The sequence below is a fragment of the Convolutriloba macropyga genome, chromosome 7, assembly GCF_964194025.1.
Source record: "Convolutriloba macropyga chromosome 7, txConMacr16.3, whole genome shotgun sequence".
NCBI lineage: Eukaryota > Metazoa > Xenacoelomorpha > Acoela > Convolutidae > Convolutriloba > Convolutriloba macropyga.
Window position 1 is genome coordinate 34,306,040 of NC_134474.1, and position 15,500 is coordinate 34,321,539.

A 15,500-nucleotide genomic window follows, 5' to 3' on the forward strand; every position below is an offset into this window, starting at 1 on the left:
CGGGTGTTCAGGGTTAAGTGAATTTCCTTACACTAACTCAAAATAGCTGAACGTCGGTGGCAAATATACAGCTGTTCCGAATTTAATACTACCGAAGTCTTTGATTCCAGTAGTATTAAATTCCGCCTTCGCATTCATAATGGCGTCTATTTGGCTGGCTGATTATGGCAACAGCTTCTCAACAAAAGTTGATGCATTGTTTTTCTAAAATCTGTCGCGGGAAGCAGCCAACAAACTCAGACAGCAGGTTGCTTTTAAAAACCTCGTGACGGCTTTAAACAGCGAACAAAAATCAGTACCCAAAAATTTTCCCCAGAACTCAGACATCATTTGGTAGCAGTGAAAAATAAAGCACTTTAAGGAGAAGAAGAATGAAATTATTACTGCTTTTTGTCTCTATTTTGGTGTGGATGAGCTCAGTTGAAGCTTCTGGACACAAAATATCATGCCCACCAGGAATGAAGAACATTTTTGATTCGCCGCTGAGTGTGTGCTATGCTTTGGTGGACCCTTCCAAGGGACTCCTTACATACGCACAGGCAGAAGCCGAATGCAGGGCAATTTACTTCTGGGCTCACCCTGTTGTCATGTCGCGACGATCATTTTTGGAAGATATTGTAAGATTCGCAATTGATGAGGGAATACCTACCAAGGGGAGGGCCGGGTTCTGGCTTGGATTCACGAGGGATATTGAAGCACCCTTGGAAGCAAACGGAACTCTAAGTGCTGCAAATGCTGCTATTCGAAAGGACAGGAGTCTCTACAAATACACTCCCAAAAACTATGGAGGTAGAGTGAAAGCTTCAACATAAATTACTTTTATGTAATACACTCCCAAAAACTATGGAGGTAGAGTGAAAGCTTCAACATAAATTACTTTTATGTAATACACTCCCAAAAACTATGGAGGTAGAGTGAAAGCTTCAACATAAATTACTTTTATGTAATAAACTGCCAAAAACTATGGAGGTAGAGTGAAAGCTTCAACATAAATTACTTTTATGTAATACACTCCCAAAAACTATGGAGGTAGAGTGAAAGCTTCAACATAAATTACTTTTATGTAATACACTCCCAAAAACTATGGAGGTAGAGTGAAAGCTTCAACATAAATTACTTTTATGTAATACACTCCCAAAAACTATGGAGGTACAGTGAAAGCTTCAACATAAATTACTTTTATGTAATACACTCCCAAAAACTATGGAGGTAGAGTGAAAGCTTCAACATAAATTACTTTTATGTAATACACTCCCAAAAACTATGGAGGTAGAGTGAAAGCTTCAACATAAATTACTTTTATGTAATACACTGCCAAAAACTATGGAGGTAGAGTGAAAGCTTCAACATAAATTACTTTTATGTAATACACTCCCAAAAACTATGGAGGTAGAGTGAAAGCTTCAACATAAATTACTTTTATGTAATACACTCCCAAAAACTATGGAGGTAGAGTGAAAGCTTCAACATAAATTACTTTTATGTAATACACTCCCAAAAACTATGGAGGTACAGTGAAAGCTTCAACATAAATTACTTTTATGTAATACACTCCCAAAAACTATGGAGGTAGAGTGAAAGCTTCAACATAAATTACTTTTATGTAATACACTCCCAAAAACTATGGGGGTAGAGTGAAAGCTTCAACATAAATTACTTTTATGTAATACACTCCCAAAAACTATGGAGGTACAGTGAAAGCTTCAACATAAATTACTTTTATGTAATACACTCCCAAAAACTATGGAGGTAGAGTGAAAGCTTCAACATAAATTACTTTTATGTAATACACTCCCAAAAACTATGGAGGTAGAGTGAAAGCTTCAACATAAATTACTTTTATGTAATACACTCCCAAAAACTATGGAGGTAGAGTGAAAGCTTAAACATAAATTACTTTTATGTAATACACTCCCAAAAACTATGGAGGTAGAGTGAAAGCTTAAACATAAATTACTTTTATGTAATACACTCCCAAAAACTATGGAGGTAGAGTGAAAGCTTCAACATAAATTACTTTTATGTAATACACTCCCAAAAACTATGGAGGTAGAGTGAAAGCTTCAACATAAATTACTTTTATGTAATACACTCCCAAAAACTATGGAGGTAGAGTGAAAGCTTCAACATAAATTACTTTTATCTAATACACTCCCAAAAACTATGGAGGTAGAGTGAAAGCTTCAACATAAATTACTATTATGTAAAACACTCCCAAAAACTATGGAGGTAGAGTGAAAGCTTAAACATAAATTACTTTTATATCCAGTTAAAAGCCACTGAAAAGTATTGAATAGTGCTTATATTTATATATACGAGACCAATATAAATTGCAATGTCGATAATCATAAAAAATTCCTGCTCTAATTCACCCAGGCTAAGGACACAGACTGAAAGTCGACATTTCCAAACCGAAGATGAGTGCACGGTCCGGAAAGATAAATAAACACACGTCAGAACATGAACGCCCAGTTGTCTGCTGAACACATAAAAATTCTGGAAATGAACTGACGAAAATCCTGGGTTGATCACCATAAATAAATCTTGGCAACCATATCCAAGCTATATATGGTGGCCAGGAAAACTTGGCAACCATACAAGTGACCGTTACGAAATTTCAAATTTGGGCTATATATAGCTTCTTAATTGTACAATGAGAGACCGTAACCTGTGAAGGCTGATGGGCAACCAGGTGACAAGATTGCGGGGCGATTTGATTTATTTTTTCAATATTTCTTCTCTTTGGTGCTTTTAATATGATATATATGCATTCTAATTGCGCATTTTTTCAATTGCTGGTATTCATCAACTGGCAGCTAATGTTTTTTTTACTTTGACGCTATTTGTTGTCAAAAAATTTTGCTACTGCGGTATCAACGAACAAATGAATGATTTGAGTTTAAGCGTAATAATCTTTCCGACTTTGACATTACTTTTTCTCTAAAGTTTTCAAGGAAATTTTGAGTTTCGCGAGGATCTGTCCATTTTCTTGTCTATCAATTAATCTTGATAGCAAAAGGCTTCATAGGTTGCTAATAGGTATTTTTTAAAAATATTTATCGAATATTCGAGTTTAGAGCGTTTTGTGTGTCCACTTTTTTTTTAAATCTCATCTCTCAGTTTCATTAATAACAGGTCTCATCTGTTGCTGAAGATGCTTTAACCAATGAAACTAATTATCTCAGTTTGTAGTTAATGCTTTCTTTGACCTATGCATTGTTCGTTTTCGAAACTAGTTTGTGAATTTTGGAGTTTGGATGTTGTTGGTGTATTTATTGCTGCCTTATCGCTTAATATCAATAATGGCGTGTCTCATCGATTCCTATTCAAAACTTAGTTCTGCGAATTAAATGTTAACTTCTTTAGCTATTGTTTTCTATGATTTCTACTCTATTTTTCTCGAAAAAAAACTAGCGATTATTTGACTTTTTGAGAAAATTGATAGAAAGTTTGTTGTCTTATCACTTTGTCGCAACAAGTTTCATTGTTTGCTAAAAAGGAATTTATGATGGTTTAGGTTCAAAGCCAAGTTGATAATCTTGATAATTTGTTTTCAGAATATGGGAGTTGATTTTTTAGAATTGCATTTCTTTGTGGGTTTTTCGGGGGGTTTTATCGCTCAGTCACCAAAACAGCAGTTTCCATTGTCTTTCTAGTTCGTCACAATATAGCAAAGCTTTACAAGTTTTAGCCAAACTACTGGCTCTAGGTTGTAGCTAACCTTAAAAAATTTCGGGTCTTTCCCATTATAGCCCCCCCCAGACAATTATAGCCCCCCATTTGGCATCCAAGTGAGAAAATCTCGAAACTACAAAAGAAATTTGGGGTCTTTCCCAAATTTGCCCCCCCCCCCGCCCCAGCTTAGTTGTCAGATTACCTATAGCCCCCCCAAAGACCCCAAATTTCTTTTGTAGTTTCGAGATTTTCTCACTTTGATGCCACCAACTTTCAAAAGTATTGTATTTTGCCGATATGATTAGTTTTTGTCTCTTTTTTGACTTTTTTGTTACCCAGTCCTACAAGGTTGTTGTAATTTGTGCCCACTCTAAGGATGAATAGAGCCAATTTTTTGTAAAGTGATACTGTTTTTTATTAGTTCTTCAAACACTAAAACCCTGAATTGTCTTTATATTTTTTGATCATTTTGCGCATGTGAGGTCCATTGTCTTTTTTGACTGTGTTTGTTTGATGTGTTTGCAAAAATATTAGTAGTCAGGTCGTTAGATAGTTCAATTTTTTTCGATCTAAATTCATGTTTTGTTCTACTATGTTTTTCAAATCTTAGCATTGATACAGTACATTTGGCGCATAAGTTGCGAGAAATGGCTCTCGAAATAGAAATCTTGTTGCAGCTGGTGATACTATAGCGGTTTTGAAACTTGAAGAACTCCACGGACCTGGGCTCTAAAAGTTGCATCTTTTTTGTAAGGCCTTTCTTTTCTCTCTTCTTTTTGATTTTTATCACACTTGATCTATATACAGTTTCTTATTGTACAGTGAGAGACCCTAACCTGTGGAGGACTGATGAGCAACCAGGTGACAAGACTGATGAGAGAGATGAAAGGTGCACTGCCCAGAAAAAGCCAGGCAACCCCGAGTTTCTGGGCATTGACGATTACCCTTGTGAGGGATACCAGCTTCACTATGCTGTTTGCATTTGGTGGTAGTGTACAGAGGCTATTGTTGAGATGTTTCTGGGAGGTGAATGTAGTGCTTTCGACTTGAGGTCATGGGAAACCAATTTTTGTTTGAAACCGAATCTACAAACCAAACACGACTGGAAATGCATGGATCGCATGATCTAAGGGTTTTCTCTGGTGCTACTGTTATATACAACCAAATTCTGAACGTTGAAATAATACTCAAGTCTGAAAAAAATCATTATTACCAACAAATTTTTCGAATCTTACCAACAAATTACAAACCTTAACCATTGTTTGCAGATTTTTATTTTGTGATAGGAAACCTCTGATTGGATTCCTGATTTTAACAGCCCGGGTCGAATTTCTTCCCAAAAATCCTCCCATTTTGATGTAAGAGTGGGGGAGTAATTTGTCTATGGGGGGTAAATTAATGTAAGAGTGAGGGGTAATTTGTTCAGAGGGGGTAAAATGATGTAAGAGTGGGGCTGCAATGGGAGGATTTTTTAGAAACATGCAGCTCAAAACTCTTACGTCTTTTTTGGCTGCATTAGGCTTTCAACCAAGGTAAAATGGTGTAAGAGTGAAGGGGTAAAAGACAAAATAACCCTCCACTCTTACTTTTTTTGGTCTGTCAAGAGGGGTGAAATGATGTAAGAGTTCGGAGGTAATGGAGAAATTACGGCCGAACTCTTACAATATTTTACCCCCTTGACAGACAAAAAAAATGTCAGAATCGTGGGTTAATGTGTCTTTTACGCCCTCACTCTTACACCATTTTACCCCCGTTGGAAGCCTAATGCAGCCCAAAAAGATTTAAGAGTTTTGAGATTATTTTGGGCGGAAGAATTCGACCCGGGAGAAAACGTTTTTCTATATTAGGTAAATCGAGTCACGGTCAACTTTCACATCCCAAAGGCCCAAAGAACAAAATTGCCACTTCTGTTTTGGGCGATATCGACTTGAGTATTCTTTTTTGCCCGGGCAGAAGATTTTCCCCAAAAATAACGGGGAAAAGAGTGTAAAAAGATTTTACACCGTTAGTGCCCTGCTCATTAAGGGTGGAAAAACTATAATAATACTAAAACTTTCCAATTGGAAAGTGTTAGTTATTTGGGCGATTAATAGCTATTATGGCTATATTCCCTATACACTGTTCTCTAAATTAAAGTGAAAAAAATGTTGTTTAATAAACCTGAAAGCTCAACAAGGAGGCTTGCTAATGTGCAATGGCACATGATATTCCGACCCCGATCATCGACATTATGGTCTCAATTGGCCACCAAATCAAGCAGAAATAGACTGATTCAGAAATAATGAAATAAAGAAGCAGTTCAAATTTTTGTACTTTGAATTCGATAGAATCTTAAATTTTTGATACAAAGAAGCGTTCAAAGGAATGAAATAAATTTTTTCTTTTTCCCTAGAATGCTACTCGAACAAAGACTACGGCAGACATGAAACCAAATCAAATCAAACTTCTCAAGTAGAGAAAAAATTTCATCAAGTGAACAACTACTTACACCCAAAAAATGATCCAGAAGCTGAGCCAGAAGTTTAAAAAAATTGACCCCTGCACTCACTTAAATATATAAATTGAGACTGCAAAATCAGATCAAAATCAAAGAGAGGTTATCCAAGCTATTTAATCACAAAATTAAGTCCCAAATGACGTAACTGTTGTTTGACCTTGAAACTAATCAAAAGTTTGCTCCATAAAATTGGTTATCAATTCATAGAGACAAGTATCGGAGGAGTGATTTGTCATGTTGACAAGTTGCATTTCAACAAAAAATTGAGCTATAAACTTCGAATTTTGTTTTTTTTTGTTATAGGACAAGACAAATACTTTTCAATCCGAAAAAATAACATATGAGAAAGGAAAAGGCAAAGCCCTGGACAGATGAAAAAGAAATATGATACTTTTCTGAGGAACTTAGCTTAGAAAAATTTGGACATTTATAGGGCTTTGAAAGTAATCAAATGATTATTAAATAACATTTTAAAAACTAGGCGGTGGACGTCAAAAAACTGCTTTCATAAAAATAAATTTGCATTGTTCAATGTTTAGCCCTCCATGAACTAATATCACACTTTTGTAGCACACCATACTTGCAATTATCGAGGAGGGGGGCTATAGGTAATCTGGTCAATAAGCTGGGAGGGGTTATAATGACCAGGACCCAAAAATTCACTTTAATTGACAATTCTATCTCATTTGTACACTGAATTCAGCTTAAGTAGGTATGCGTTGACGAAAGACCTAAATGGACTTGCCACTTACTTGTAAGAGTGTGTGTGTGTGTGTGTGTGTGTGTGTGTGTGTGTGTTGGGGGGGGGGAGGAATTCGTCTATGGGGGATAAATTGATGTAAGAGAGTGGGGGTAATTTACTCAGAGGGGGTAAAATGATGTAAGAGTTGGGTTGGAATGGCAGGAATTTTGAGGAATTAACCCCCTGACTAAAATTGCCATGTAAGAGTGGGCTGCAATGGGCTGCAATGGGAGGACTTTTGAGGAATTACCCCCCCCCCCCCCCCTGACTAAAATTGCCATGTAAGAGTTGGCTGCAATGGGCTGCAATAAAAGGAGGACTTTCAGGAATTACCCCCTGACTGAGATTGCCATGTAAGAGTGGGCCGCAACGGGCTGCAATGGAAGGACTTTTGAGGAATTACCCCCTGACTAAAATTGCCATGTCAGAGTGGGCTGCAATGCGAGTACTTTTGAGGAATTACACCCCTGACTAAAGTTGCCATGAAAGAGTGGCTGCAATGGGCTGCAATCGGAGGACTTTTAAGAAAGTATAGCCTGACTAAAATTGCCATGTAAGAGTGGGCTGCAATGGGCTGCAATGGGAGGACTTTTCAGGAATTACCCCCTGACTGAAATTGCCATGTAAGAGTGGGCTGCAACGGGCTGCAATCGGAGGACTTTTAAGAAAGTATAGCCTGACCAAATTGGCATGTAAGAGTGGGCTGCAATGGGCTGCAATGGGAGGACTTTTCAGGAATTACCCCCTGACTGAAATTGCCATGTAAGAGTGGGCTGCAACGGGCTGCAATGGCAGGAGTTTTGAGGAATTACCCCCTGACTAAAATTGCCATGTCAGAGTGGGCTGCAATGGGCTGCAATTGGAGGACTTTTAAGAAAGTATCCCCTGACAAAAATTGCCAAGTAAGAGTGGGTTGCAATGGGCTGCAATGGGAGGACTTCTCAGGAATTATCCTCCTGACTGAAATTGCCATGTATGAGTGGGCTGCAATGGGTAAAATGGTAGGAGTGAGATGGTAATTTGTTCAGAGCGGGTAAAATGATGTAAGAGATGGGCTGCCAAGGGGGTTAAATTGGTGTAAGAGTGAGGGGGTAATTTGTCCAGAGGGGGTAAAACGTTGTAAGAGTTGGGATGGAAAAGGGTTAAAATGGTGTAAGAGTGTGGGGGTAATTTGCTCAGAGGGGGTAAATTGATTTATGAGTTGGGATGCTAAGGAGGGTAAAATGGTGTAAGACTGAGGGGGTAATTTGTTCAAAGGGGGTAAAATAATGTAAGAGTTGGGCTGCCAAGGGGGATAAAATGGTGTAAGAGTGAGTGGGGTAATTTGTTCAAAGGGGGCAAAATGAGGTAAGAGTTCGGACGCCAAGAGGGTAAAATGGTGTATGAGTGCGGTGGTAATTTGTTCAGAGGGGTTAAAATGGTGTAAGAGTTGGGCTACCAAGGGGGGTAACGTGGTGTAAGAGTGCAGGGGTAACTTATTCAGAGGGTGTAACTTGGTGTAATAGTTGGGGTGCCAATGGGGTAAAATGGTGTAGGAATAAGGGGGTAACCTGTTCAGAGTGGGTAAAATGATGTAAAAGTTGGGCTGCCAGGGGGAAGGGGGGTAAAATGGTGTAAGAGTGAGGGTGTAATTCGTCCAAAGGGGGTAAAATGATGTAAGAGTTCGGCTGCCAAGGGGTTAAAATGGTGTAAGAGTGAGGGGGTAAATTGTCCAGAGGGGTAAAATGATGTCTTATTTGGGCTGCAAAGGGGGGTAAAATGGTGTGAGAAGGAGGGGGTATTTTGATCAGATGGGTTAAAATGATGTAAGAGTAGGGTTGCAAAGGGGGGTAAAATGGTGTATGAGTGAGGGGGTAAATTGTCCAGAGGGGGTAAAATGATGTAAGAGTTGTGCTGCCAGGGGGGGGGGGGTAAAATGGTGTAAGAGTGAGGGGGTAATTCGTTCAGAGGGGGTAATTTGATGTAACATTTGGGCTGCCAAGGGTGGTAAAATGGTGTAAGAATGAGGGGGTATTTTGTTCAGAGGTGGTGAAATGATGTAAGAGTTGGGTTACCAAGGGGGGTAAAATGGTGTAAGAGTGAGGGGGTAGTTTGTTCAGAGGGGTAAAATGATGTCTTAGTTGGGCTGCAAATGGGGGTAAAATGGTGTGAGAATGAGGGGCTATTTTGATCAGATGGGGTAAAATGATGTAAGAGTAGGGTTGCAAAGGGGGGTAAAATGGTGTAAGAGTGAGGGGGTAAATTGTCCAGAGGGGGTAAAATGATGTAAGAGTTGTGCTGCCAGGGGGGGGGGGGGGTAAAATGGTGTGAGAGTGAGGGGGTAATTCGTTCAGAGGGGGTAATTTGATGTAATAGTTGGGGTGCCAAGGGGGGTAAAATGGTGTAAGAATGAGGCGGTAATTTGTTCAGAGGGGTTAAAATGGTGTAAGAGTTGGGCTGCCAAGGGGGGTAAAATGGTGTAAGAGTACGGGGGTAACTTGTCCAGAGGAGGTAAAATGATGTAAGAGTTGTGCTGCCAAGGGGGGGGAGGGGGGGGGGGTAAAATGGTGTAAGAGTGAGGGGGTATTTTGTTCAGAGGGGGTAATTTGATGTAATAGTTGGGCTGCCAAGGGGGGTAAAGTGGTGTAAGAGTGCAGGGGTAACTTGTTCAGAGGGTGTAAATTGGTGTAATAGTTGGGGTGCCAATGGGGTAAAATGGTGTAGGAATAAGGGGGTAACCTGTTCAGAGTGGGTAAAATGATGTAAGAGTTGGGCTGCCAGGGGGGGGGGGTAAAATGGTGTAAGAGTGAGGGGGTAATTCGTCCAAAGGGGGTAAAATGATGTAAGAGTTCGGCTGCCAAGGGGTTAAAATGGTGTAAGAGTGAGGGGGTAAATTGTCCAGAGGGGCAAAATGATGTCTTAGTTGGGCTGCAAAGGGGGGTAAAATGGTGTGAGAATGAGGGGGTATTTTGATCAGATGGGTTAAAATGATGTAAGAGTAGGGTTGCAAAGGGGGGTAAAATGGTGTATGAGTGAGCTGTTAAATTGTCCAGAGGGGGTAAAATGATGTAAGAGTTGTGCTGCAAAGGGGGGGGGGGTAAAATGGTGTAAGAGTGAGGGGGTAATTCGTTCAGAGGGGGTAATTTGATGTAACATTTGGGCTGCCAAGGGTGGTAAAATGGTGTAAGAATGAGGGGGTATTTTGTTCAGAGGTGGTGAAATGATGTAAGAGTTGGGTTACCAAGGGGGGTAAAATGGTGTAAGAGTGAGGGGGTAGTTTGTTCAGAGGGGTAAAATGATGTCTTAGTTGGGCTGCAAAGGGGGGTAAAATGGTGTGAGAATGAGGGGCTATTTTGATCAGATGGGTTAAAATGATGTAAGAGTAGGGTTGCAAAGGGGGGTAAAATGGTGTATGAGTGAGGGGGTAAATTGTCCAGAGGGGGTAAAATGATGTAAGAGTTGTGCTGCAAAGGGGGGGGGGGGTAAAATGGTGTAAGAGTGAGGGGGCAATTCGTTCAGAGGGGGTAATTTGATGTAACATTTGGGCTGCCAAGGGTGGTAAAATGGTGTAAGAATGAGGGAGTATTTTGTTCAGAGGTGGTGAAATGATGTAAGAGTTGGGTTACCAAGGGGGGTAAAATGGTGTAAGAGTGAGGGGGTAGTTTGTTCAGAGGGGTAAAATGATGTCTTAGTTGGGCTGCAAAGGGGGGTAAAATGGTGTAAGAATGAGGGGGTAAATTGTCCAGAGGGGGTAAAATGATGTAAGAGTTGTGCTGCAAAGGGGGGGGGGGGGGTAAAATGGTGTAAGAGTGAGGGGGCAATTCGTTCAGAGGGGGTAATTTGATGTAACATTTGGGCTGCCAAGGGTGGTAAAATGGTGTAAGAATGAGGGAGTATTTTGTTCAGAGGTGGTGAAATGATGTAAGAGTTGGGTTACCAAGGGGGGTAAAATGGTGTAAGAGTGAGGGGGTAGTTTGTTCAGAGGGGTAAAATGATGTCTTAGTTGGGCTGCAAAGGGGGGTAAAATGGTGTGAGAATGAGGGGCTATTTTGATCAGATGGGTTAAAATGATGTAAGAGTAGGGTTGCAAAGGGGGGTAAAATGGTGTATGAGTGAGGGGGTAAATTGTCCAGAGGGGGTAAAATGATGTAAGAGTTGTGCTGCAAAGGGGGGGGGGGGGTAAAATGGTGTAAGAGTGAGGGGGTAATTCGTTCAGAGGGGGTAATTTGATGTAACATTTGGGCTGCCAAGGGTGGTAAAATGGTGTAAGAATGAGGGGGTATTTTGTTCAGAGGTGGTGAAATGATGTAAGAGTTGGGTTACCAAGGGGGGTAAAATGGTGTAAGAGTGAGGGGGTAGTTTGTTCAGAGGGGTAAAATGATGTCTTAGTTGGGCTGCAAAGGGGGGTAAAATGGTGTGAGAATGAGGGGCTATTTTGATCAGATGGGTTAAAATGATGTAAGAGTAGGGTTGCAAAGGGGGGTAAAATGGTGTATGAGTGAGGGGGTAAATTGTCCAGAGGGGGTAAAATGATGTAAGAGTTGTGCTGCAAAGGGGGGGGGGGTAAAATGGTGTAAGAGTGAGGGGGCAATTCGTTCAGAGGGGGTAATTTGATGTAACATTTGGGCTGCCAAGGGTGGTAAAATGGTGTAAGAATGAGGGAGTATTTTGTTCAGAGGTGGTGAAATGATGTAAGAGTTGGGTTACCAAGGGGGGTAAAATGGTGTAAGAGTGAGGGGGTAGTTTGTTCAGAGGGGTAAAATGATGTCTTAGTTGGGCTGCAAAGGGGGGTAAAATGGTGTAAGAATGAGGCGGTAATTTGTTCAGAGGGGTTAAAATGGTGTAAGAGTTGGGCTGCCAAGGGGGGTAAAATGGTGTAAGAGTACGGGGGTAACTTGTCCAGAGGGGGTAAAATGATGTAAGAGTTGTGCTGCCAGGGGGGGGGGGGGAGTAAAATGGTGTAAGAATGAGGGGGTAATTTGTTCAGAGGGGGCAATTTGATGTAATAGTTGGGCTGCCAAGGGGGGAAAATGGTGTAAGATTGACGGGGTATTGTGTTCAGAGGTGGTAAAATGATGTAAGAGTTGGGCTGCCAAGGGGGTAAAATGGTGTGAGAGTGAATGGTTAAATAGTCTAGAGGTGGTGAAATGATGTAAGAGTCGGGTTGCCAAGGGATGCAAAATGGTGTAAGAGTGAGGGGGTAAACTGTCCAGAGGGGGTAAAATGATGTAAGAGTTGGGTTGCCAGGTGGGGTAAAATGGTGTAAGAGTGAGGGGTAAATTGTCCAGAGGGGGTAAAATGATGTAAGAGTTGTGTTGCCCCGGGGGGGGGGGGGGTAAAATGGTATAAGAGTGAGGGGGTAATTTGTTCAGAGGGGGTAATTTGATGTAATAGTTGGGCTGCCAAGGGGGGAAAATGGTGTAAGAATGAGGGGGTATTGTGTTCAGAGGTGGTAAAATGATGTAAGAGTTGGGCTGCCAAGGGGGTAAAATGGTGTGAGAGTGAATGGTTAAATAGTCTAGAGGTGGTGAAATGATGTAAGAGTTGGGTTGCCAAGGGATGTAAAATGGTGTAAGAGTGAGGGGGTAAACTGTCCAGAGGGGGTAAAATGATGTAAGAGTTCGGTTGCCAGGTGGGGTAAAATGGTGTAAGAGTGAGGGGGTAGTTTGTTCAGAGGGGTAAAATGATGTCTTAGTTGGGCTGCAAAGGGGGGTAAAATGGTGTAAGAATGAGGCGGTAATTTGTTCAGAGGGGTTAAAATGGTGTAAGAGTTTGGCTGCCAGGGGGGGGGGGGGGTAAAATGGTGTAAGAGTACGGGGGTAACTTGTCCAGAGGGGGTAAAATGATGTAAGAGTTGTGCTGCCAGGGGGGCGGGGTAAAATGGTGTAAGAGTGAGGGGGTATTTTGTTCAGAGGGGGTAATTTGATGTAATAGTTGGGCTGCCAAGGGGGGAAAATGGTGTAAGAATGAGGGGGTATTGTGTTCAGAGGTGGTAAAATGTTGTAAGAGTTGGGCTGCCAAGGGGGTAAAATGGTGTGAGAGTGAATGGTTAAATAGTCTAGAGGTGGTGAAATGATGTAAGAGTTGGGTTGCCAAGGGATGCAAAATGGTGTAAGAGTGAGGGGGTAAACTGTCCAGAGGGGGTAAAATGATGTAAGAGTTGGGTTGCCAGGTGGGGTAAAATGGTTTAAGAGTGAGGGGGTAAATTGTCCAGAGGGGGTAAAATGATGTAAGAGTTGTGTTGCCCCGGGGGGGGGGGGGGTAAAATGGTATAAGAGTGAGGGGGTAATTTGTTCAGAGGGGGTAATTTGATGTAATAGTTGGGCTGCCAAGGGGGGAAAATGGTGTAAGAATGAGGGGGTATTGTGTTCAGAGGTGGTAAAATGATGTAAGAGTTGGGCTGCCAAGGGGGTAAAATGGTGTGAGAGTGAATGGTTAAATAGTCTAGAGGTGGTGAAATGATGTAAGAGTTGGGTTGCCAAGGGATGCAAAATGGTGTAAGAGTGAGGGGGTAAACTGTCCAGAGGGGGTAAAATGATGTAAGAGTTGGGTTGCCAGGTGGGGTAAAATGGTTTAAGAGTGAGGGGGTAAATTGTCCAGAGGGGGTAAAATGATGTAAGAGTTGTGTTGCCCCGGGGGGGGGGGGGGTAAAATGGTATAAGAGTGAGGGGGTAATTTGTTCAGAGGGGGTAATTTGATGTAATAGTTGGGCTGCCAAGGGGGGAAAATGGTGTAAGAATGAGGGGGTATTGTGTTCAGAGGTGGTAAAATGATGTAAGAGTTGGGCTGCCAAGGGGGTAAAATGGTGTAAGAGTACGGGGGTAACTTGTCCAGAGGGGGTAAAATGATGTAAGAGTTGTGCTGCCAGGGGGGGGGGGGGGGGGTAAAATGGTGTAAGAGTGAGGGGGTATTTTGTTCAGAGGGGGTAATTTGATGTAATATTTGGGCTGCCAAGGGGGGAAAATGGTGTAAGAATGAGGGGGTATTGTGTTCAGAGGTGGTAAAATGATGTAAGAGTTGGGCTGCCAAGGGGGTAAAATGGTGTGAGAGTGAATGGTTAAATAGTCTAGAGGTGGTGAAATGATGTAAGAGTTGGGTTGCCAAGGGATGCAAAATGGTGTAAGAGTGAGGGGGTAAACTGTCCAGAGGGGGTAAAATGATGTAAGAGTTGGGTTGCCAGGTGGCGTAAAATGGTTTAAGAGTGAGGGGGTAAATTGTCCAGAGGGGGTAAAATGATGTAAGAGTTGTGTTGCCCCGGGGGGGGGGGGGGTAAAATGGTATAAGAGTGAGGGGGTATTTTGTTCAGAGGGGGTAATTTGATGTAATAGTTGGGCTGCCAAGGGGGGAAAATGGTGTAAGAATGAGGGGGTATTGTGTTCAGAGGTGGTAAAATGATGTAAGAGTTGGGCTGCCAAGGGGGTAAAATGGTGTGAGAGTGAATGGTTAAATAGTCTAGAGGTGGTGAAATGATGTAAGAGTTGGGTTGCCAAGGGATGTAAAATGGTGTAAGAGTGAGGGGGTAAACTGTCCAGAGGGGGTAAAATGATGTAAGAGTTGGGTTGCCCCGGGGGGGGGGGGGGTAAAATTGTATAAGAGTGAGGGGGTAATTTGTTCAGAGGGGGTAATTTGATGTAATAGTTGGGCTGCAAAGGGGGTAAAATGGTGTAAGAATGATGGGGTATTTTGTTAAGAGGTGGTGAAATGATGTAAGAGTTGGGCTGCCAAGGGGTGTAAAATGGTGTAAGAGTGAGGGGGTAAACTGTCCAGAGGGGGTAAGATGATGTAAGAGTTGGGTTGCCAGGTGGGGTAAAATGGTGTAAGAGTGAGGGGGTAACTTGTCCAGAGGGGGTAAAATGATGTAAAAGTTGTGCAGCCAAGGGGGGGGGGGTAAAATGGTTTAAGAGTGAGGGGGGTAAATTGTCCAGAGGGGGTAAAATGATGTAAGGGGTGGTGCTGCCAAGGTGGGGGGGGGGTAAATGGTTGAAGAGTGAGGGGGTAAATTGTGCAGAGGGGGTAATTTGATGTAATAGTTGGGCTGCAAAGTGGGTAAAATGGTGTAAGAATGAGGGGGTATTTTGTTCAGAGGTGGTGAAATAATGTAAGAGTTGGGTTGCCAAGGGGTGTAAAATGGTGTAAGAGTGAGGGGGTAAACTGTCCAGAGGGGGTAAAATGATGTAAGAGTTGTGCTGCCAAGGGGGGGGGGGGTAAAATGGTGTAAGAGTGAGGGGGTAATTCGTTCAGAGGGGGTAATTTGATGTAACATTTGGGCTGCCAAGGGTGGTAAAATGGTGTAAGAATGAGGGGGTATTTTGTTCAGAGGTGGTGAAATGATGTAGGAGTTGGGTTACCAAGGGGGGTAAAATGGTGTAAGAGTGAGGGGGTAAATTGTCCAGAGGGGGTAAAATGATGTAAGAGTTGTGTTGCCCTAGGGGGGGGGGGTAAAATGGTATAAGAGTGAGGGGCTAATTTGTTCAGAGGGGGTAATTTGATGTAATAGTTGGGCTGCAAAGGGGGTAAATTGGTGTAAGAATGAGGGGGTATTTTGTTAAGAGGTGGTGAAATGATGTAAGAGTTGGGCTGCCAAGGGGTGTAAAATGGTGTTAGAGT

General features: G+C 42.0%; 2 protein-coding genes across 2 annotated transcripts in view; one reads left to right on the forward strand and one right to left on the reverse strand.

Moving 5' to 3' along the window:
- LOC142342808 (synaptojanin-2-binding protein-like) overlaps positions 1–15,500 on the reverse strand; it is a 277,612-nt gene that overhangs the window by 129,647 nt on the left and 132,465 nt on the right. The window lies entirely within an intron of this gene.
- LOC142342223 (uncharacterized) lies at positions 287–4,895 on the forward strand. Its single transcript, XM_075393480.1, has 2 exons — positions 287–789; positions 4,498–4,895. Exons 1-2 carry the CDS (start codon positions 372–374, stop codon positions 4,665–4,667), a joined length of 588 nt encoding a protein of 195 aa, XP_075249595.1. The 5' UTR covers positions 287–371; the 3' UTR covers positions 4,668–4,895.

Excerpts from the sequence above, each read along its gene's own strand:
- LOC142342223 (XM_075393480.1), top strand. The coding sequence starts at position 372 with ATGAAATTATTACTGCTTTTTGTCTCTATTTTGGTGTGGATGAGCTCA. Across the intron at positions 790-4,497 it reads CACTCCCAAAAACTATGGAG|TGAGAGACCCTAACCTGTGG; the intron begins GTAGAGTGAAAG and ends CTTATTGTACAG.